This window comes from Anser anser, assembly GCF_964211835.1.
Source record: "Anser anser genome assembly, chromosome: 1".
Lineage (NCBI taxonomy): Eukaryota > Metazoa > Chordata > Aves > Anseriformes > Anatidae > Anser > Anser anser.
In genome coordinates, this window is record NC_139720.1 from 47,511,712 (window position 1) to 47,535,738 (window position 24,027).

At 39.6% G+C, this 24,027-nt stretch overlaps 1 protein-coding gene across 7 annotated transcripts in view; it reads right to left on the minus strand.

The window, feature by feature from the left end:
• The window catches only part of CFAP54 (cilia and flagella associated protein 54), a 107,168-nt gene that overhangs the window by 78,889 nt on the left and 4,252 nt on the right, over positions 1-24,027 (minus strand). For all 7 annotated transcript variants that reach the window (XM_083845206.1, XM_083845207.1, XM_083845208.1 and 4 more), the window contains 12 exons: positions 21,607-21,805; positions 20,705-20,800; positions 19,715-19,827; positions 19,430-19,598; positions 18,695-18,789; positions 15,783-15,917; positions 14,549-14,699; positions 12,698-12,765; positions 11,751-11,879; positions 10,955-11,102; positions 10,060-10,137; positions 9,855-9,976 (listed from right to left, as the gene is read on the minus strand). In XM_083845206.1, the coding sequence (XP_083701332.1) occupies positions 9,855-9,976; positions 10,060-10,137; positions 10,955-11,102; positions 11,751-11,879; positions 12,698-12,765; positions 14,549-14,699; positions 15,783-15,917; positions 18,695-18,789; positions 19,430-19,598; positions 19,715-19,827; positions 20,705-20,800; positions 21,607-21,805 (1,503 nt within the window). The remainder of the gene's footprint in view (positions 1-9,854; positions 9,977-10,059; positions 10,138-10,954; positions 11,103-11,750; positions 11,880-12,697; positions 12,766-14,548; positions 14,700-15,782; positions 15,918-18,694; positions 18,790-19,429; positions 19,599-19,714; positions 19,828-20,704; positions 20,801-21,606; positions 21,806-24,027) is intronic.

Sequence of the window (24,027 nt, forward strand, 5' to 3'; positions counted from 1 at the left end):
GGTTGTTTTGGTGTTCTTCAGTAGCCCGATTCTTGGGCACATGAGCATCTACATGGCGTACCTTTACAACCAGGTTCTCTACCCGGGCAGCAATATCTTGCCACAATGCCGCAGCCCAGATGGGCTTGCCCCTGCGCTGCCAGTTGTTCTGCTTCCATTGCTGTAACCACCCCCACAGGGCGTTTGCTACCATCCATGAATCAGTATAGAGATAGAGAACTGGCCACTTTTCTCGTTCAGCAATATCTAAAGCCAGCTGAATGGCTTTTACTTCTGCAAACTGACTCGATTCACCTTCTCCCTCAGCAGCTTCTGCAACTCGTCGTGTAGGACTCCATACAGCAGCTTTCCATCTCCGATGCTTTCCCACAATACGACAGGACCCGTCAGTGAACAAGGCATATTTCTTCTCATTTTCTGGTAGCTTGTTGTACAGGGGGGCTTCTTCAGCACGAACCACCTCCTCCTCTGGTGATATCCCAAAGTATTTGCCTTCTGGCCAGTCCATAATCACCTCCAAGATTCCTGGGCGACTGGGGTTTCCTATTCGAGCCCGCTGAGTAATCAGTGCAACCCACTTGCTCCATGTAGCATCAGTTGCATGATGCGTAGAGGGGACCCTTCCTTTGAACATCCAGCCTAGTACCGGCAGTCGGGGTGCCAGGAGGAGCTGCGCTTCAGTACCGACCACTTCCGAAGCAGATCGAACTCCTTCATATGCTGCCAATATCTCCTTTTCAGTTGGAGTATAGCGGGCTTCAGATCCTCTGTATCCCCGACTCCAAAACCCCAGGGGTCGACCTCGAGTTTCCCCAGGTTCTTTCTGCCAGAGGCTCCAGGTGGGACCATTCTCTCCGGCTGCGGTGTAGAGCACATTCTTTACATCTGGTCCTGTTCGGACTGGCCCGAGGGCTACTGCATGAACTATTTCCTGCTTAATTTGTTCAAAGGCTTGTCGTTGCTCAGGGCCCCATTCAAAAGCATTCTTCTTACGGGTTACTTGGTAGAGCGGGTTTACAATCAGACTGTAATTTGGAATATGCATTCTCCAAAACCCCACGACACCTAGGAAAGTTTGTGTTTCTTTTTTGCTAGTTGGTGGAGACATAGCTGTTATTTTGTTGATCACATCCATTGGGATTTGACGGCGTCCATCTTGCCATTTAATTCCTAAAAACTGGATCTCTCGTGCAGGTCCTTTAACTTTATTCTGTTTTATGGCAAAACCAGCCTTCAGAAGGATTTGGACTATTTTCTTCCCTTTCTCGAAAACTTCTTCTGCAGTGTCACCCCACACAATGATGTCATCGATGTACTGCAGGTGTTCAGGAGCTTCCCCCTGCTCCAGCGCAGACTGGATCAGTCCATGGCAAATGGTAGGGCTGTGTTTCCACCCCTGGGGCAGCCGATTCCAAGTATATTGGACTCCCCTCCAAGTGAAAGCAAACTGTGGCCTGCACTGTGCTGCTAGAGGGATGGAGAAAAATGCATTAGCGATATCAATTGTGGCATACCACTTGGCTGCCTTTGATTCCAGTTCATACTGGAGTTCTAGCATGTCCGGCACTGCAGCACTCAGTGGTGGCGTGACTTCGTTCAGGCCACGATAGTCCACTGTTAGTCTCCACTCACCATTAGACTTTCGCACTGGCCATATGGGACTATTAAAAGGTGAATGAGTCTTGCTGATCACTCCTTGGCTCTCCAGTTGACGAATTAGCTTATGGATGGGACTCAGGGAGTCTCGGTTGGTGCGATATTGCCGCCGGTGCACAGTTGTGGTAGCGATCGGCACTTGCTGTTCTTCAACCCTCAGCAACCCCACAACAGAAGGGTCCTCTGAGAGACCAGGCAAGGTAGACAACTGTTTAATGTCCTCTGTCTCCAAAGCAGCTATGCCAAAAGCCCAGCGGAACCCTTTTGGGTCCTTGAAATATCCTCTTCTAAGATAGTCTATGCCAAGGATGCACGGAGCATCTGGGCCAGTCACAATACGGTGCTTTTGCCACTCATTACCGGTTGGACTCACTTCAGCCTCCAATACAGTTAACTGCTGGGATCCCCCCGTCACACCATAAATACAGATGGGCTCTGGCCCTTTATAGCTTGATGGCATTAGAGTACATTGTGCACCGGTGTCTACCAAAGCCTTATACTTCTGTGCGTCTGACGTGCCAGGCCATCGAATCCACACAGTCCAATAAACTCGATTGTCCCTTTCCTCCCCCTGGCTGGAGGCAGGGCCCCTCTAGTCCTGGTCAGAATCTTCATTTCTGTGTTTAAAGGACTGCCTGCTGGAAGTTGGAGCAGCAAACCTTTCAGAGAACTCCTTTTTCCCAATTGTTTTCCTTTGCAATTCACGTACCCGTGCCTCTAGGGTCGCAGTAGATTTTCCATCCCATTTTCTCATGTCCTCTCCATGGTCACGTAGGTAAAACCACAGGGTGGCGCGGTGTGTGTGCCCACCATATTGTCTTCCTTGCATAGATGAACGTTTACCCCTAATAGCTGAGACACTGGTTTGTACAGGTGGGGAGGAAAATAAACTCTCTTTAAGTTGGTGGATCTCTTCAGAAAGTTTCTCCAAGGTATTCTCTTTTAGCTGGTGGACACTGGTTCGTTCAGGTGAAGGGGAAGATAATCTTTCTTCAAGTTGGTGGATCTTTTCAGAAAGTTTCTCCAAAGCATTCTCTTTTAGCTGGTGGACACTGGTTCGTTCAGGTGAAGGGGAAGATAATCTTTCTTCAAGTTGGTGGATCTTTTCAGAAAGTTTCTCCAAAGCATTCTCTTTTAGCTGGTGGACACTGGTTCGTTCAGGTGAAGGGGAAGATAATCTTTCTTCAAGTTGGTGGATCTTTTCAGAAAGTTTCTCTAAAGCATTCTCTTTTAGCTGGTGGACACTGGTTCGTTCAGGTGGAGGGGAAGATAAATTCTCTTTAAGTTGGTGGACCTCTTCAGAGAGTTTCTCCACAGCTGAGACACAGGCCTTTAGGGAAGAGGAGAGATTTCCTTCGTACTGCCGGAGTATTTTAGTCACTTCATTCACTGTGGGATTCTCCTCCGTTTTCCAGGCTAGCATTGCCAATGAGCTGGCATATGATGATGGGGCACTCTGTACAAACTTCCGCCACATGGGTAGTGTACACCGGACTGCATCTGGATCTGCGGATGTTTGTGCGTCGTCTAGGTCCTTATAAATTACTTCCCGTACGGCCAATTCCCTCAGGTACTGAATTCCCTTCTCCATGGTGGTCCATTTGCTTGGTAAACATACAAGTTCTTCCTTGAAGAGATACCTTTCCTTCACAGCTGACAGGAGACGCCTCCAGAGGCTGCGAGATTGTGCTCCATCTCCAATTGCTTTGTCAATGCATGCGTCCCTAGCAAGGGATCCCAGCCGCCTGGCTTCCTTGCCCTCCAATTCCACATAATTGGCTCCCGTGTCCCAGCACCGGAGCAGCCAGGTGACAAGCTGCTCGCCTATACAGCGACCAAAATCTTTTCGCACATCTCGTAGCTCACGCTGGTATAGAGTCCGGGTGATTACTGTTGATTTTTCGACATCCTCATCCTCATCTTCAGTCTTCTGCACCTTTGATGGCCGGTGTAGAGTCCGGGTAGTTACTGTTGATTTTCCGACATCCTCATCCTCATCTTCAGTCTCCTGCACCTTTGATGGCTGGTATGGAGTTCGGGTAGTTACTGTTGATTTTTCGCCATCCTCATCCTCATCTTCAGTCTCCTGCACCTTTGATGGCCCAGCCTCGTCTTCACTACGCCCAGACTTAGCAGAAGACTGTCTGCGTTTTAAACGACCTGAGCCTCTATACCATTTTTTCACCTTGTCTACAGGGGCAACTTGCACTGCTACAGCTCGTTTCTCTGACCCAGCCACAGGGTCTGCCACAGGGGTTGGAATACCCTCTGCGGGGTCAACTTGCACTGCTACAGCTCGTTTCTCTGACCCAGACGCAGGGTCTGCCACAGGGGTTGGAATACCCTCTGCGGGGTCAACTTGCACTGCTACAGCTCGTTTCTCTGACCCAGACGCAGGGTCTGCCACAGGGGTTGGAATACCCTCTGCGGGGTCAACTTGCACTGCTACAGCTCGTTTCTCTGACCCAGCCACAGGAGTGGGAGCAGCTGCAGGAGCTGAGGCAGCTGCAGGAGCTGGAGCGGCTGCAGGGGCTGGAGCTGGAGCGGCTGCAGGGGCTGGAGCTGGAGCGGCTGCAGGAGCTGGAGCTGGAGTGGCTGCAGGGGCTGGAGCGGCTGCAGGAGCTGGAGCGGCTGCAGGAGCTGGAGCTGGAGCGGCTGCAGGAGCTGGAGCTGGAGTGGCTGCAGGGGCTGGAGCGGCTGCAGGAGCTGGAGCGGCTGCAGGAGCTGGAGCTGGAGCGGCTGCAGGAGCTGGAGCTGGAGTGGCTGCAGGAGCTGGAGCTGGAGTAGCTGCAGGAGCTGGAACTGGAGCGGCTGCAGGAGCTGCAGCTGGAGCGGCTGCAGGAGCTGGAGCTAGGTTGCTAATAGCATCAATTGCAGCTCGATAGGCACAAGCCAGACCCCAGCACGCTACAGTGATTTGTGTCACTTTGGAACTGCCAGAGTCATGACACCTTTTTTTCAAGCATTCTGCCAGCTTTTTAGGATTTTGCAGTTGTTCAGGGGTGAATGTCCAAAACACTGGAGGTGACCACTGCTCTAGAAACCTGCCCATATCCTCCCACACTCCCTGCCACTCGCAACTATTAAGCAGGTCCAATACTTATACCAATTTTAGTTTAACACACTCTGGTCAGATTTGTCGATATCTCAACCCTTCGGGCCCCACGTTGGGCGCCAAAAAGACTGTTGTGGTTTAACCCGGCTGGCAGCTAAACACCACACAGCCGTTCGCTCACCCTCCCCCCTCCCTCTCTGGGATGGGGGAGAGAAACGGGAAAGTGAAGCCTGTGAGTTGAGATAAAGACAGTTTATTAAGACAGGAAAATAATAATAACAATAATAATACTAATAGTGATAATGGTAATAGTATTAACAATAATAATGTGTAAGAAACAAGTGATGCACAATGCAATTGCTCACCACCCGCTGACCGATGCCCAGCCTATTCCCGAGCAGCCGGCCCCCCCACCCCGGCCAGCCACCCCTATATATTGTTTAGCATGACGTCAGATGGTATGGAATACCCCTTTGGCCAGTTTGGGTCAGCTGTCCTGGGTCTGTCCCCTCCCAGCTCCTGCTGCACCCCCAGCCTGCTCGCTGGCAGGACAGAGCAAGAAGCCGAAAAGTCCTTGGCCTGGTGTAAACACTGCTCTGCAACAATTAAAACATCAGCATGTTATCAGCGCTCTTCTCATCCTAATCCAAAACATAGCACCCTACCAGCTACTATGAGCTACTTAACTCTGTCCTAACTGGAACCAGGACACTCTTCTTGAGGAGAGAGCTGAAGACCTAACGTGGAATTTCTGAAGAATCTATGGAAGTATTAAGACTGTTTTTCTATACTCCAGAAAGAGAGAAAAGAAATAAAGCCCAGAAATAAAAAAAGGGAGGAGAATGCAGACATGAAAAAAGTAGGATTATGCTAGTTCCCTTGTTTAGACAGAGATAGCTGAAAGATGGTTGATGGCCCTAATTGCCATATTTATCTGTTAATATTAGTCTCTTCTGAAAATTTGTGGGCCTCCTGCACATAGTGATTATGTGGCCATTTTCTTGGAAATCCAGGTACAATCTTTTCTAACTGGACTGAATGGCAAATTGATAGGTTTCTTCACCTTGCTTGTATCATCAGAGTAAAAGAAACTTAACTTGGAAATTTAATATTAAGAATTTAGTACATTTATGTGTTTCCTTGTAGTAGCTGTCCACTGCAAACCAAAGTCAAAAAGGTCAGCTACCAGAGATGAGGAGATCGGGGATACCTTGAACAAATTCGATTCTACTGCAAGAGACGCAACATCTTCCTGCAATTAGAGTTTTATTTATACCTTTTTAGCACCATACACTGGACAAAAGGTTTAGGCTAAACTGACTGAACGATAAACTGAAAAAGAAAATCCCATGTTATTGGTTATTCAGGGATAGTCCTATAATCTTGCACCTCGACACTTCCTTGTTTCTGTCCTCAAACATTTATAAACCTGTAAAAACAGCCACACTGCCACAGATAAACTTAGCTTTGTCCAAAAATGACCAAAATGACTAGCCAAAGATTTGTAGTGAAAAGAGGAGCTAATTTTAATACAGTCTTAATCAAATCACATAGCCATCAGATCCTTAATCAGATCACATGAGCATATGCACAGCCCCTGACACCCCCTTCTCACCCCCCCCCCCCCCCCAAATTCCCTTTTCTTTCAGATTAGGGCTGCATCCACCCTAGTGGGAAATGTCAAAGGAAGAATGTAAGATGAAGAATAAGATATAAAGTGACTCTTTCCCTCACACAACCATTCAACTTCTGCAATCTCTAATGAGGAACTTCATTGCTTCCTTTAAAAACGATACTTTATGGCAAGATGTACCATGATAAATTTTTTAATTAAAAGAATCATAGACTCATTCTTCCCTGAGGACATACTTCTTATTAGTGCAAGGATGGATCTGCTCCCAGGGTGGATAAAGATAGTGTTGTGACTGCAAGTGGTACTGCATGACCTATACATCATTAATTGTAGAACTTGGGAGATAATAAATGTGGCAGAGTTGTAAGAGGAGAAAGAATAATCTTATGGTTAAGGAAGCCAAATGTCACTATGATAAACAACATTTTATCCATGCCTCTGCCACAGACTTGCCCTGTGGTAGTAGCTTAATCATGTTAATTGAGTTTTACAGCTGGCTAACAAGAACTACCTGTGTACCCAATTCTGTAAAGACTTGGATGTCTAACTAGACATATAGGACAGAAAGGAAGAATGAAATAAAAGAGAAATTAAACAAAATGAAGGGTACATAATAGCTTAAATAGTTAAGCAGTGTAATGTGCAGCATGACTATAAATATATGACTCAGAAGCTTCTGTACCTGTCCAGTGGTTTACTACATGAGAAAGGTTATTTGTATGTTTACCCAAAAAAAACTACAAAAAGAGTACTTTCCTATTTTGCATTGTAATAAGGACAGTTTTATACTATATTGTGCTGAGTAGAGTTGAAAAAAATCAATAGATTCCCCTTAAAAGGGGAAAAAATTAAGACCTGGGGAAGTATAGGACAGTCAGTTTTACCTCTGTGCCCAGCAAGATCATGGAGCAGATCCTCATGGAAAATAAGGAGGTGATTGGTGGCAGCCAACATGGATTCGCTAAGACCAGATCATGCCTGACAAATCTGGTGGCCTTCTGTGATGGGGATACAGCATTGATGGATAGGGGAAGAGCAACTGGCGTCTTCTACCTGGACTTGTGCAAAGCATTTGATACTGTTCCCCATGATATCCTTGTCTCTAATGGAGAGACACGGCTTTAAAGGATGGACCACTTGATGGGTAAGGAATTGGCTGGATGGTCACACTCAGAGTTGTGGTCAATAGCTCAATGTCCAAGTAGAGATCAGTAACGAGTGGTGTTCCTCAGGGGTCAGTACTGGGACCAGCACTGTTTAACAACTTTGTCAGCAAGTCAGATAGTGGGATCAAGTGCACCCTCAGCAAATTTGCCAATGACACCAAGCTGTGTGGTGCAGTCGACACTCTGGAGGGAACAGAAACCATCCAGAGGGACAGAGGGACCTGGACAGGCTTGAGAGGTGGGCCTGTGCAAACATCATGAGGTTCAACAAGGCCAAGTGCAAGGTCCTGCGTCTGGGCAGGGGGAATCCCAAGGACAAATATAGGCTGAGTGGAGAATGGACTGAGAGCAGCTCTGAGGAGAAGGACTTGGGGAGCTAGCTTGATGAGAAGCTCAACATGAGCCAGCAATGTGCACTTGCAGCCCAGAAAGCCAACCGTATCCTGGGCTGCAACAAAAGAAGCATGACCTGCAAGTTGTGGGAAGTGATTGTCCCCCTCTACTCTGCTCCTGTGAGAACCTGCCTGGAGAGCTGTGTTCAGCTCTGGGGCTCTCAGCAAAAGAAGGACCTGGAGCTGTTAGAACAAGTCCAGAGGAGGGCCACAAGGATGATCAAGGGGCTGGAGCACCTCTGCTATGAAGACAGGCTGAGAGAGCTGGGGGTGTTCAGCATAGATAAGAGAAGGCTCCAGGGAGACCTTATAGCAGCCTTCCAGTACCTAAAGGGGGCCTAAAAGAAAGCAGGAGAGGGACTCTTTGTCAGGGAGCGTAGTGATAGGACAAGGAGTAATGGTTTTCATCTAAGAGAAGGTAGATTTAAATTAGACATGAGGAAAAAATTCTTTACTCAGAGGGTGGTGAAGCACTGGCACAGGCTGCCCAGAGAAGCTGTGGATGCCCCATCCCTGGAGGTGCTCAAGGCCAGGCTGGATGGGGCTTTAAACAACCTGGTCTGGTGGGAGGTGTCCCTACCCATGGCAGGGGGGTTGCAATTAGAGGATGTTTAAGGTCCCTTCCAACCCAAAATATTTTATGATTCTATGATTCTATGAACTCTATGTAGAGCTCTTGGATGTTTTATGATAAAAAAGGCAAAATCCCCTACGCAGAAGAATGAAAATAAAAATACGAATTTTCTGTTCATGAAGTGAATACTGTCCACCTCGAGGAGGAAAATTAATTGAGCATATAATTAAACGTTTCATCATAATACAAATATATAAAATCGCCATGCTAAGTTTGTCCAAGCAAAGTTAATTCTGACATTTTCTGCCAACTGGCTGCAAATATATTCTTTTACCTACTTCTTTCCCTATGAAAAGTGCACAGAATAAAAATATAATGAAGGTCAACATAAGGCCTTCACAAACATTTGTTTGGGATAACCACACGTTTCTTGGGAATTGCTTGTAAGTCTTCATTGGTGACTACAGTTACAACTTTCCTATGATATCATTATATCTCATACTCATATGTGCTGTATATTTTACAAACATAGTAGATTTTTTAGTATGTCCTTTCTGGTTCAGTTTTTGCATTCTTCTGAAATAATAATAATAATAATAAAAGTCTTAATTATCATGCTTCCAAACTTGGAGCACTTAAGAGAAAAACACTTGCTAGTAATTTCTTGTTTAAAATACGTATTTCATATATTATATAGTGTGAATTTCAGGTATCTCTATTTGTATAGACTATAAAGAAATTTTGTGCTCCGCTGATGGTAAGTCAATTTGAATGGACAGATGTTGGTTACAAAAGTTTCTAATCTCACTTAATGGAAAGACTCCCACTGATTTCCTATGACTTTGAAATGAGCCCACGAAGAATATACTTTTAACCTGAATAAATTCCAAAACCTCCAACTTCCGAAATGTTTATTTAATAAGAACCAAATAAAGCCTCTGTCATCATCACCGGTCAAAGTAATCTAAGACAACTTAGAGAATTGGGGAAAAATAGGATGATGACGGTTGCAATGGGAAAGAAGAAAACCTGCAAGATACTTTGGCAAGGTACAGGTGATTATGTGTTAGAAAACGGCAAAGTCTAGGTGAATAAGTGTAGAAACAAAGTTAATTCCTTTCAGGTTTCCTGTAATATGCACATGTACACAAAATTAGGGGACATCCTCTTTCCTACTTTTAAGTCCCTTTAATTTTTTCCACTATAAAGGAACTTCTCAAGGAAAAACTGGCAACAGAAGTTAAAAACACTCATTCTCCTTTAAGCTCCTTCCATTTTAATTCTATTTGTAAGAAGGGGTAATCCAAGTATTAATTTTATAGAACATGAAAAACTATGATAACGTTAAATTTTTTCTATCATATGATTTTATTATTACCTCTAGTAACCGCTTTTGGGAAGAAGTAGTTAACTCTTCAGGGAATATCTGTGCAGCCTTTTGCATCAAAAAGATTGCTCTGGATAGCTTATTCTTTTTTATTTTTCCTATTATATCTGCCTCTGTAAAATAGATATTTCAAGACATTTATAAAACAGCAAGAATCACTTATTATACTTCTAAAATCTTAATTAATAAACCTCACCTGTTAAATAATGGGAATCTTCAATAATCTTCACATGGTAATTGCTAGAATTAAGACTTCTGCCATCCTTTTGAACACCTATACGGGAAGGAAATCCTGAGTCATTCATTCTGATAGTGTCGTTGGAAAGATTTCAGTGAGAGGCAGATACAGAGTTCTGTAGTAAAGCTCTGCTTCACCTTGTGCTCTTTTCCTTAGTTAAAAGAAAATTTCTTGGACAGGTAAAGCCAGTAAAAATGTTCCACCCTCATGCTCTAACTCTACACTAACATCACAGGAAAAGAAGGAACATGTTTGATCACAGGGAGCAGTTCACATGGGAACCCTATAGTGTCAAGCTAACACTAGCTTTTAATTAAAAAAAAAAAAAGGAATGGAAGAACAGTAGCACTTTTTCAGGATATATTTGGCAAGAGTGGGAATTCTGCTGACTTGGAAGAGGTAAGAACAACTTTATAGGAGTAGAAAGTGAGATTACAAAAAACACTGATTATAATATTCAAGCCTCGTTCTTCAGAGAAAATTTCCTGCATTACAGACAAAAAAAAAAATCTACAGCACATTCCCTAATTCTCTCTTATTGACTGAAACTTCTTAACTGAAAATATGTTATAAATGAAACATCATAAAAAAAATTGTCTAGGAATCAAAACCAGTGGCTGTTAGCAAAGTTTAACTCCTATTGATCTAGTATAGATTAGAGATAAGTATCATGTGGTAAATCAAAATTCTACAAATTCAGTTATTATTTCTGTCTGTATGCACCAAGCACCAAGTGCCCTCCAATTGCTCCTCATCAGAAAATAAATGCTCCTTTATTTCTTAGTATCACAAAATACATTAACAGAGGACTGTAAGCAACCTATGAAGATCATTTAGCATTACTGCAACTTACCTTGTGTCATTTTAAGAAGTTTCACAGCTATTCGATGTTGGGCCTGAATGAGCTCCAGATGTAAATCCATTAAAAAATTATTACGTGTTCCTGTCTTATCATTACCCAAACCCAAAACAGAATTCAAATTCTGGCCATTTGAGTCCACCTAATAAATAGAAAGTGGTAGTTAAGCAAGCACAAACTTATTTCAGTAAATTGACAAACACTCTGAAATTTTATCATAATTGCAGTATTTAAACTTAATGGCTGCAGTATGCAGTCATTAAAGAAAGCACAGAAGAACAACATCTAGACATAGAGAAGCATGGAAAATAAACAAAGAATAGACAAAAACTGGCAATCAATAGGAAACAGGATTAATAATAAATATGGAACTGTAGAAAATTTTGGTTTATTTTGTTATCAGTCCACAAAACAAAGATCATGTTGGTGTAAAATGGTAACATTAGAAAAACTGGGTTCCCTCCAACAGCCAAAATTACTTATAATAATGAATAGTTGCAAACAAATGAACAGGATTTCTGTTTCTGCAATATAGAAGAAAACTACAAATTACATTTATTTCCAAACAAAAAGAAAACCTAAAAGAGTTTATAGTTTCTTACTGAATGAGAAAATGTTGTCTGCTACACAGATTTATTTTTTCTATTCTCTTCTTACATGTGACCAAAAAATGAAGTTCATTTGATAATCCAAAGATTTATAAGAAAGAAGAAAATATGAGTTTCATGTTGTCAAAATCCAATATATTATTTATAGAGTTTGTTGCCATGTAGCTTTTTGTAGAATTTACCTTTGTACAGCAGTTGTCAAATATCGACGTTCCATCTGGTAGAAGGGTCATTAAGCGAGATTTGTTGATTTCATTAATTGCTTTTTCAAGACTTTCATAAGCAAATTGTAATTGTTCCGTAGGACTTTTCTAAGATGAAAATGAAATTTTAATAATTTAGGATGAATTTTCCCTAAGTTCTTAATAAACAATTTACTAAGTCAAAGAGTCTAGTTCACAGCAGAATTAAAATGAACTTAGAGAATTAAGTTTACAAACAGTATTATTCACAAGTAATTTTGTAACGTTCCATTAGGTGTTACGAAAACACTGGCATCTCAGTAACCAACACCTGAAAGCAGACTGTCACTGAATTGAAGCTTCTCCATGTGTTAAGGCATTAAGACATTACTGACAAAATTCCTGAATCCTCAAACAGATGCATGTCTTTTCTTCTTGTTGTGTTTTATTAAGTAATTTTGAACTATTTGATTTGACATTACTGCACAGTGCTGAGTACTGAACACATTAAACAAAGCAAGGACTCCCAGGATGTTCCATTGATTCCACATCACCCTTACAAAAACAAACGATCAAAAGCACAATCCAAAATATCTCCCTAAATGAAGGATAAAGTTTGTGTGATCTTAAAAAGATGTTTTACTAAACCTTTTAAAGCTTGTACTATGCATTGGCATGAAAGACTAGAAATCAGTATGATCATGCTGTAAAAACAATTTCAAATAAAATTTCTTCCATATCACAGATGACTATAAAAGACTACACATTTTCAGATTTTATTTAATTTGAAAAAATATCTTCTTTTTTCCTCTGCACTAGAATTACTACATTAATCATTTCAACTTTATAAAACTAAATACAAGATAGTATGAAAATGCTTCAAGCAGGAATAAGTGTTCTTATGCTATCCAAAAAAGCCGTATTAATGAAAATAAATTAGAGGTTACCATCAATATTTCAGGAGTATCACAGGTTTCATCTTCTGAGAGAGAGACACTTCTTTTTCCTTTTTTATCTGAAAAAAAAATCAGAAAATGAAAATGAAATGTGTTCAATTTTATTACTGTTTGATTAGAGCTACCACTAACTTTAGTGTCTGGCAATAATTTATTTCTTTGGTACTAGACTACAGGAGGTAATTATATTGTTTCTTGAAAAGATTTTCAGAGTTTAAACACTATAGTTACCCATGTACAATTATAATAATTTAGTATAAGATTATCCAATGAAGTTGTATTTTTAAATGTACCCTATATTTCATAGTAACATTAGATTGAAGCCAATAAAAATTGGACTCATTTCATAGTTCCTTACACTGTTATAGCATTCACATATATTTTGATCGATTTAAAAATGTAAAATCAATTTTTCTGTATATCACAAGTGTTTTAATGATAATTTAACCTATAGGGTGGTTTGTAAATATGTAAGGTCACATTTTTTGTTTCATAACATTTCAGTTTAATATTCCTTGAAGGGGTATTATCACCCTTTAACATTCATTTTGATTGTTTAAATTATTTTCTTTTATAAAGAATTTACCCAAACTTATGTCTGTCTTTCCAAAACAAGAGGAAACACCTTCTTTGCTCTCAATTATAGGTCTCAACTTTTTGCCAAAATTAATGTTTGCCCTTTCAGAGGGACAACCTTTTAGTCACTCCTGAGCTCTGCACCTTGTCTGCCTATTTATTTCTGCTTGTTCACTAGATTTTTCTCATATATAAGAAAATCTGTATTCACGCAGCATTCATTCAGTTAAAAAACTCACACTAAACATGTGTTTGACTGGCTTTTCAACAGCCTGTTTTGAGCAATGGCTCCTAACTATGTAGCTTTTTACCTCCAAAAAAAAGCATTTACACTTAGAGAAAAAGAATAATTGTTATGCTGCAAAGAGGATTCATCCAACCTCCATCAGAATGGTATGATTTTCATAACTAGCAGAAAACAACTCCTACTCTACCTTATAATGGAATAGTAGTGTACCAAGATTTTCTTACTTTCAAAAAAGCAAAACATATTGTTATTGTCTTCTGCTCCTAGATATGATTTAAAAGGGTCTTTAACATCTACTATCTAGCTATTGTAAACCAATTATGAAAAATAACATTAATATTACAAGATCCTACATCTGCAAAAGAGAATTTTCAAAATTATGTCTAAATATTCATATTTTACAGCGTTAGTGAGGTTTTTTTAAGGAAATCTGTTTAATGTTACTGCTTTATATCCCAATGACATCAGCCAAGTTCATTTTCAAAGACAATTAAATCCCTACACAAAAATCAATACTTGTGTAGACAAGAGATACAAATTAATGACCCAATAAAAGCAAAAGCTTCAGTATGCACTCAGTATTTCCCTCTTTTGCTTGCACTGTCCCTAGTCAACCAGCAACTGAGCACTCCAAATGAGCCACAGCACATACTGCCTTCCACCTAGCCAATATTCAGAGAACTTATGGATGATCTGAGGCTACTAAGAAGGGGCTAAGAGACATATAAAAAAAAACTGTGCGGAAGATGAGTCATAAAAGATGTGATTCAAAATTGGACTAGTTCAGTAGAACTGGAAATGGAAGGGAATAAGGCATAAATCCTTTGAAAATCAGGTTTCGCTACATCTGATTATGAATGAAATTGTGTTGACAAAAATTTATCATACTACTCTATACAATCTCTTTACAATCATTTTTGAATATGTTTATTTGTCAAAGCTTTTAATTCTGAAAAATTCCAATCTTTAAAAGTTAAGCTATTCTTGAAAGAATGCTACTTTTTTGTTGAAAGCTTTACCTGCTTTTTTCTTAGATTCACTTGTAGAATCAGCTATATTTTCCAATATTGCAGTTAGATTTAAGGTTACCTCTATTACCATTACAACATCAATGTCTGCTATGTTACTCTTCTGAATTACTTCATTTATTATCCAGAGTACATAAACCCACTAAAAAAAAGCAGGGGAAGAAATAAAAAGAAACAAAACAGAGTTAAAACATTTTTTGAAGATATACGTATATTACAGAAGCAGAAATGGTTTTGCACTCAAAATTGTTAAAAAACATTTATAAACCTTACCACAACTCCTTCCTTGTACTTGGCTTTTTTTTTTTTTGCTTTTGCATTTTTTATTTTTTATTTTTGAATGCCACCAGGACAAGATACTCTATTTCTTTAGACAGAACACAATTTTTGTTTTGTTTTGTTTCTTTACTTTCAGAAATCAAGTATTTTTTTATTATTCTATAAAGGTTTAAGAACATCCTACTGGCACAACCTTTATATCTTGTCATAGTGTGGTAAGCGTTACAGTAGATATGATCATGTGCCTCTCCTTTGCCCATCTCCTCCCACTTAAACTGTGTAAGAGAGACCTGAATGCTCCTATTGTACCCACAGAGGAAATTAACTGTAAGCTATATTCTGGTGAATCTCATTTTTTTTATAGGAATCAGGGTCACAAAATGCACTCCTCCAGAAACTGTTTGGTCTACATCAACTATTTACTGGTAGCCCTGTGAAACTACCAACTTATCCTTCACATGACAGCATTTCACCAATAGCTTTGCAGTCTCAGGAAAAGTTCAAGATAAGGCTGTGGCTCTATTGAGTGGGCCAAATCCTGCTGACATCCACCTCCCTTCTATTAAGCTGTAAGGTTTCTGCTACTGTTTTCAGTTGATCTATGGAATTTTCCTGAACTATATGCATGCTTTCCACCACAACACACAAAATGCTGCTTCTCACAGCGTGCCCAAATGTTTTCACTATTTTAGCTTCTTTCTATGATGCCCCACTGCCAGACAGTGGGTTATTTTACTGGAAAAAAGGTAAGAGATATTTTGATATGGCATATGGGAGCACATTCTGATCAGAGTGCATGTACAATCCACATTTTCAGTGAATTCAATTTATCTGCATTTTACCATATGAAAATGTACTTAAACTGGAGACCACCAGTATTTTATCTTGGCTTTACTATAACAGACAAAACTCATATTAAGAGAAACATATTATAATAAAGGAGTACTTTGCAAGCTTTGTATTTGTGGATATATTGAAAGTATCCACTTCCACTTGTTTGGATTTGCTGAAGTCCCGTTTTACATTTCTGCCACAAAAACGTTATTACATCAAAAAGTATTTCTTTGTCAGGTTGCATATTCTGTAAAAAAAAAAAAAAAAAAAAAAAAACATAATTGTAGAAACAGGCATATATATATACAGTACATAAACACTGAAAAGTTTTCAAAGTAAGTAAATAAATCAGTATCATATTTATCTTCATTATAAGGGTGACAACATTTTGAAAGCTTACGAAATACATGTTTTTTTAAAGTAGTTGCTGGTAGACCACCCAAGCTTTTCTTTTCCTGACAATATGGGTTTATAAGTTTTTTATTATTATTAATGTTTCCTTTTTTATTGTCAAGCTTTTAAAAGTCATACAGACAAAAAAAGCAGTGAAATGAAAATTACATGGGAGAGATGAGGAAATTAACTATCTGTGAAATGCTATAACAGTCAACACATTCTGGGAAAACTGGAATGTATTTTAACAGGTATATTAACCTTGGGAATTGTTTTATTTGAGTATTTAAATATTTGCAGTAGATCTAAATTAGAAGGCTTTATTTTGCATTGACAGCGAGGACTTCCACGGGTTGTTGGTGTATCTCAGATGAGGAAGCAGTAAAGAACAACTTAACTAAAAAAAAAAAAAAAGGTTGCAGTGGAATATCTAACAACTGAAAGAAGTTTTAAAACATATCTACACCTTATGACGAGAATAATTAACAAATTGAAAACTCCATTCAGTTAACCTCCTAATTAACACACCTTAAAAGGCAAGAGAGCCTGTCTACACTGCGTTAACACCTTTTAAGCAGTGATTAAGGATCAGTACACATGTTCACTGTCATTTATACCAGAGTTGGACTAGTATCCCAAGTACAATGACACACAAGACCACTATATCCATACTATCGTGCATCTGTATGTACATGAGTATAGGATTTCATGTATATTGGGAAGTGCTGAAGAAAAAGACTGTAAAAGAAGTAAATCAAGACACTTTTGCCACTTGCTTGGTGGCAGCAAGCTCTTAGATTGACTCAGCTACATCACATAACTTCGCCACCAGTGAATTCTCCATTATTAAGTGGATAATTTGCCTTCCTTCTGTGGGCAGATGAGGTACAGAGGAGATTTGCGGAAAAGTGTAGATGAACCAGAAGACATTAAATCTGCTAAGAGATTAAAGATGCTACACCTGGGTCGGGGCAATCCCGGACATGAGTAGAGACTGGAAGATGAACTCATTGAGAGCAGCCCTGCAGAGAAGGATTTGGGGGTTCTGGTGGATGAGCCAGCGGTGTGTGCTTGCAGCCCAGGAGGCCAACTGCAGCCTGGGCTGCATCAACAGAGGGGTGGCCAGCAGGGGAGGGAGGTGATTGTCCCCCTCGGCTCTGCCCTTGTGAGGCCCCGCTTGGAGTGCTGCATCCAGGGCTGGGGCCCCCAGCACAAGACGGATGTGGAGCTGTTAGAGTGGGTCCAGAGGAGGGCCACAAAGATGATCAAAGGGCTGGAGCACCTCTCCTACAAAGAAAGGCTGAGAGAGCTGGGGCTGTTCAGCCTACAGAAGAGAAGTCTCCACGGAGATCTCATTGCAAGATTTCAGTACTTAAAGGGGACTTATAAAAAGGATGGGGAGCAACTTTTTGCTCAATCAGATAATGATAGGATGAAAGGGAATGGTTTTAAACTAAAAGGGGAAATTTAGATTAGAGGTTAGGAGGAAATTCTTCAGAGGGTGGTGAGGCACTGGCACAGGTTGCCCAGAGAAGCTGTGGATGCCCCATCTCTGGAAGTGTTCAAGGCCGGGTTAGATGAGGCCCTGAGCAACCTATCTAGTGGGTGGCATCCCTGCCTATGGCAGGGGGATTGGAACTAGATGATCTTTGAGGTTCCTTCCAACCCAAGCCATTCTATGATTCCATGAAATACAGGAAACCTGACTCCATAATACAGTGGTCATGTAAAAAATGCTGACAAATTACACTATCTGAAGGTATAACCACCTCACAGGCAGGATATTTTTACTGAAAATATGACACTAAAAATAAAAAACGTGTATGCCCTAATTATACTCAAACTGAGGCAATTTTCAAACCATATCTAGAATTAATTTTGCAGTGAAGACCAGCAACATGTTAGCAGAACAGTTTTGTTTTTGTTTCTGTTTTTTTTTTTTTTCCTAAGGATGTTTTTTCTTTAGTCTTTTGGAAAACAAATTATAACTAACTGTATTTTTTTTTCTCATGGTAGCAAATTAAGGAAAATCTGACTGAGCAAGTAAACTACAGGTGGTTATTCTGGGAATAAACCATTAGATATAGAAAAGCATTATTTTGTAGTAGAGACTTCAGTACAGGAAAGTCCCACTCGTCTTGGTTTTGTTGTTGATGCTGCTTCTTTGTTTGCTTTCTATGAGAATTTACCGTTAACTGCAGGCATACAGCTGCTATAAAGGCATTTTCATTCCTTAGGCTCTCGTTTGTATAAATATTGCAGAAATGTTTTATATAGCTGAGCATTTTTGCCCACCTAAATCAAATATACTGAAAGAAGTACAATCTCTGATTGGTAGAAACATGCAAATAAGTCTATGGTTTTCCAAATTGATTTAATATCTGTTAAATGCTTGTCGCCTGATTACATATCTCCAATAAAATTATAAATAAAATAATATAAATTATAAAGATAAATAAAAAAATATAATCAAAAATTGATCACATATTAGAGGTACATTTTTTTCTTTTTTGCTATTTTATTTTTCAGTTGTTGTAGTTTGTCAATGCAACTGATTCCTTTGGTCTTAAATTATGCACATTCATTACAGATTAAGTAATTAATTCAGAAATGTCTCTACTTCTGTTATACCTGTTTAGATGTGGAGACACAGGAAAATACTGTTGTTGCCAAAATGGTCAGTTCATGAGAAGGCTCTCCATACTTTAAGGAACCCTCTACATTCACTGTTTATCAAAAAGGGAAAAAAGAAATAGCAAGACATTATTTCTAGTTACAAACCTAAGTTTGAACACATTTCAGTGAATTCACTTACAAATTTATGCCAGCAGATAATATGGTCTAAGAAATAGTAAATACAAAGAGGACAGATATTCCTATGTTTTCTCACTTTTTGTGAAAAGTGAACATTGCTATTTTTTAAATAGAAATTTTTCCAGATATTTGAATTTTGTTTGTAATGTCATAGAATTAAATTAGTTACTTCAACAGGTTTTTCTTGCCTTGATGGCAAGAAAATTTAAATAAATGAAGTATAAGAATGGACAAAAGAAAGTCGAACATACCTGTTTCACTTTTTTCTCCTCAAAACCTGTTTGAATACATTCATTCATTTTACATCTTTGTATGTGACAAGATACATGTCTAATCAGGCTATTTCACATTTGAGAAAAACAGTATGAAGTCAGATTTGGCAAATGAAAATTGGACAAAAATCAGTAGGTTGCAATTTGTCAATTGCTATTCTTTTTTTCACAGAATACTGTACGCACCATACAATACAGTTTTCAAACAATAAACTGCAAAGATTTTATTGCTGCAAAAATATTTGAAATGCAAACACAGCTATAACTGAACAACACTCACTTCTTAATGTTTGCTTCCTATCAGAACCACGAGGCATCCTAGCTTCTCTGGTATTAGCTTCACTATCAGAAAAGCCACATCTAAATTTTCTCGGAAATAGTAAAGGTTGCATCAGTGCCAGAAGTTTGAGTTCTATTTCTGCCTTCTTCCATCTTGGGTCATCTTGAGCCTAATTGATAGAAACAACCAATGGAAATCTGTCTTAAAAATCTATAAATTGAATACTCCTCCTTACCCACATAGGAAAAGGCTACATAAAGAATTTCTAAATAGCATCAGGATTACCTGAAGAAAATTAGTAACAAATTCAACAGCAGAATCAAACACATCCCACTCCTCATAGCTGAAAGCCAATTTTACAAATTTCACAGCAGCATCTCCAGGCACCCCCTTTTCTCCTGCAATGATGACAAAAAATATTTAGTCTTTAATATTTTACATATATGTGTATTCAGAAGTTTAATTTAAGCAATAATTTGGGTATTATAATGCAAAGATAAAACTCCATGGTTTTGTAGTCAGTATAATCTTGAAGGATTTCTTAACAACTCTACAATACAATAGCTTCATTATTTTGTTGTAATGCCTACACTTATGCACTGCTGTAATGATGTATCTGCAGTGTCCTGTTACATTCTAAAGAGGCTGTACTACTTAGTAATGTTCCTGTGTAGAGGATATCAAGGACATAGTCCTTCCTGCTGCAGAAAGAGCTTAAATCTGGGTATCCTCCCACAGCAATACTTCTTCCCAGCAATTTCCTAAAAAATAATTAATAGAAACATAAACATCTTCTTGCAAGATGGCTGAGCATTTCTCATTACTGTATTAGAAAACATGTAATGTACACCTAGGGAGTCTATTTTCTCACGCTTCAAGTTTATTCAAACCACAGTAAGGAAGAAAAGGGATTTCTTGATCCTTGGATCTCTAAGCAAGTGGCTTAGCTAATATATTCAGCAGTGTTCTACAGTCCTAAGAATGTTCCACAGTTGTCGTATCAGCTGGGCACATGGTCACTCAGCTAAAAGACATATTGACTTAGTAATAACTTATTTTCTGAAGCAGCACAATGACTGGTCCAAGGATCTTCAAGAAGCTTATGGCAATCATTCTGTTACCACATCTCACTTCTATTTTTGAACATGTATCTCACTTGAAGAGAACAGCATTTTGCAATCTCTTTATGAATACAACTGCTACTAACATGTAAATGAATTCTGCTCACCAAGCATTTGCACTGCTGGGTCCTCTGAAAACTGAGAGCTAGTTTACCTGTGAGTATCAACTGCAGAAGGGTTGATGATGCATTAATTGTACCAAAATTATCAGTGCAATGGCTTCCTTGAATACCAGTAGTGCTCATTCCACCTTTAAAACAGACAATTCATTACATCAGTCTATTTGACCTGTTATAGTACAATTAGCCAGTAATCATATCATGTAAATATGATTCTGAAGTGTATTTAGTCTCTATAGATTCTTTTATTAACAGAATATCTTTCTACCTATAGCTATATTTAGCCCATAGTCTAGCAAAAATGTTTTGGAAGGAAACCTCAAGTCCAGTGTTTTTCTCGAGTTTTAAATCTATCTTATAGTGAATTAAAAAAAAAAAAAAAAAAATTTTAGTGGATTGACGTTGGCTGCCTGCCAGATGGCCACCCAGCCACTCTCTCACTTCCTCTCTTCAACAAGACAGGAGAAAGTAAGATGGGAAAGCTTGTGGATTGAGATCAAGACAGTTTAATACAAAAAGCACAATCTGTCTGTGCAAGCAATGTGAAAAAGGGGATTTTTTTTGCTACTTCCCATTGGTAGGCAGATGTCCAGCTACTTCTTGGAAAGGGGCCTCAGTATACGTAGCAGTTCCTTGGGAAAGCAAACACTATAAGCACTAATGTCTCCCTATCCACTCCCTTTCCCTTGACTTCTTATTGCTGGTCTTATGGTATGAAAGACTGTAGATTATTGCTGATATAACAGACAACAGAATTTGGCCCTTTATCTTAAAGTTTATAAAGGTAAAAAAAGAATGTCTGCCTTGACAGGTGATATTGTTATAAATGAAATATATGCCTTCAGGCAAGTTCTTTCTCTCATAGCAAAGAAAAAAATACCAAAAATGGAGGTCTGGGCTCCTCTCCAACATTCTTTTTGGTTCTTTATGCTGTTACCTGAGAGGATTTCCAGGCCTGCAAAAAAAAGCTCTGAAATGACATCACGAATTTCAATTTCATCAGGAACAGGAGGAGCTGGGCGCAGCACATGCCTACTGCTATCAGACAGAGCTTCCAGGATGGCAAGGAACTGAGCTGCAGTACAGTCAAACATTTCTGTCAGCAGACGTTCAGTAGTAGTGCGAGGCCATGACAGCTGAGTAGGAAAAAGTAATGTAAGCCTTGTAATATCTAAACCCAGTTACAAAAAAGCAAGATTTCTTTCAAAACAGTTCTCCTTCACAAAGAAAGTACATGTTTAAAACAGAAAATAATATACCGTAACATAAATTGTTATGAATTTCATGCTTCAAAGGCATAGCAAAGCCTCATGCTAAGTGGGTACAGTACTTAAGAAGTTTCATAATTTCTTAGCAACCACACAGCTGCTGTATGGCTTTTCACTTAGGAAATATTACAGTAGAAATTATGAGTAAAAGAGTAGTAAGGCCACACAGTTCAAAGTCACACAGATCTTTCCTTATAATAATACAAACTTCATCATTAGGAGATAAGTACTACACACTTATCAGAAAATCAGAGAAAGATTGGGATGCTCAGCACTGCAGTGAGAGCAAAATGTCATTACCTTTACTGACTTGCACGTTTTCAAATAGCATAACATAAAATGCAATGCACAACACACACGCACACACACACAAAAAAAAAAAAAAGTCTATATATTTCCACTATTGACAGCTAGGAAATCAGAGATCTACATAAGCAAATATTTCAGCATTATATTTCTGTGTCCTGTTTACCTGATTGTTACTTCACTAACCAAACTGCTACCACACAAAGTAAATCAGAGACACAAAACTTGCAAGCATTGCTTATTACTCCATCAACATTTCAGTTCTATTTATTTAGCACGTTCCCAAATAAAAACACTTCAGAATGGTTTCTAGGTACATTTAACAAGACAAAATTTTGGGAATTTCCTTCTCACTTTGCTGCATCCACATCTTCTATTTTAGCTTCCAAATTAATACCTAAAGACAAGCTCAGATGCGTACATGATGGAAAAAAAGACTAACCTCTTCAAGATCTGACACTATTCATAGCATGAAAGCTGGCAGGCTGTTTTTGTTTCCAAATAAAATTGTAAAACAAGTGAGCCTCATCATCAGTACTATCACTCTTTTCCAAACAAAAAGAACTATTTCTGATGGTTTAAAAAAAGCAAAACAAACACAAAAAGACAGTTAATATTGTCTATTGATGGAGCTAAACCTGGAAACCATTTCCAGGCATATTAAGGACAAGAAAATCAGTAGTAGTAGTTAGCATGGATTCACCAAGGGGAAGTCATGCTTGACCAACTTGATAAACTTCCATGATAAAATGATGCCTGGTAGACAAGGGGAGAGCAGTGGATATTGTCTAGCTGGACTTCAATAAAGCCTTTTACACTGTTCCTCAGAAGATCCTCATTGGCAAGCTGCTGATGTGTGGGTTGGGTGAGCAGACAGTGAGGTGGACTGAAAAGTGGCTGAACAGCCAGGCCAGAGGGTGTTGATCAACGGCACAAAGTCTGGTTGGAGACCAGTAACTAACAGTGTACTCCAGGGGTCCAGTCCTGCTTAACATCTTAATTAATGATCTTGATGACTGGACAGAGTGCAACCTTCAGCAAGTTTGCTGATGACACAAAACGGAGAGGAGTGACTGATACGTAACAGGGTTGTGCTGCCATCCTGGCAGACCTTGACAAGTTGGAGAAATGGGCTGACAGGAACTTCGTGAGGAACACCCCCATACGGAAGCAGAAATATATGTTGGAGGCCACCCAGTTGGAAAGCTGCTTGGCAGTAAATCACCTAGGTGGCCTGACAGACACCAAGTTGAACCTAAGTTAGCAATGTGCCCTTGACACAAAGAAGGCTAATGGTATCCTGGGCTGCATTAGGCAAAGTACTGACAGCAGCTCAACAGAGGTGATCCTTTGCTTCTGTTCAGCACTGGTGAAGCTACACCTGGAGCACTGTGTCCATTTCTGAGCTACCCTGTACCCAAGAGACATTGGCACACTGGAGAGCCCAACAAACAGCCACCAAGATTAGAGGACTGGAGTATCTATGGTATGAGGAAAGACTGAGAGATCTGGGACTGTTCAGCTTCAGAGGGGATCTTACCAATGTAAATACCTGAAGGGAGGGTGCAAAGGAGACAGAGCCAGGCTCTTTTCAGTGGTGCCCAGTGACAGGAAAAGAGGCCATGGGCACAAACTGAAACACAGAAGGTTTCATCTGAGCATCAGGAAATGCTTTACTGTGCGGGTGACTGAGCACTGGCACAGGTTGTGGAGTCTCCTTCCTTGGAGATCTTCAAAAGCCACCTGGGCAAGCTAATACAAAGCTATTTTAATACATCGTGTCA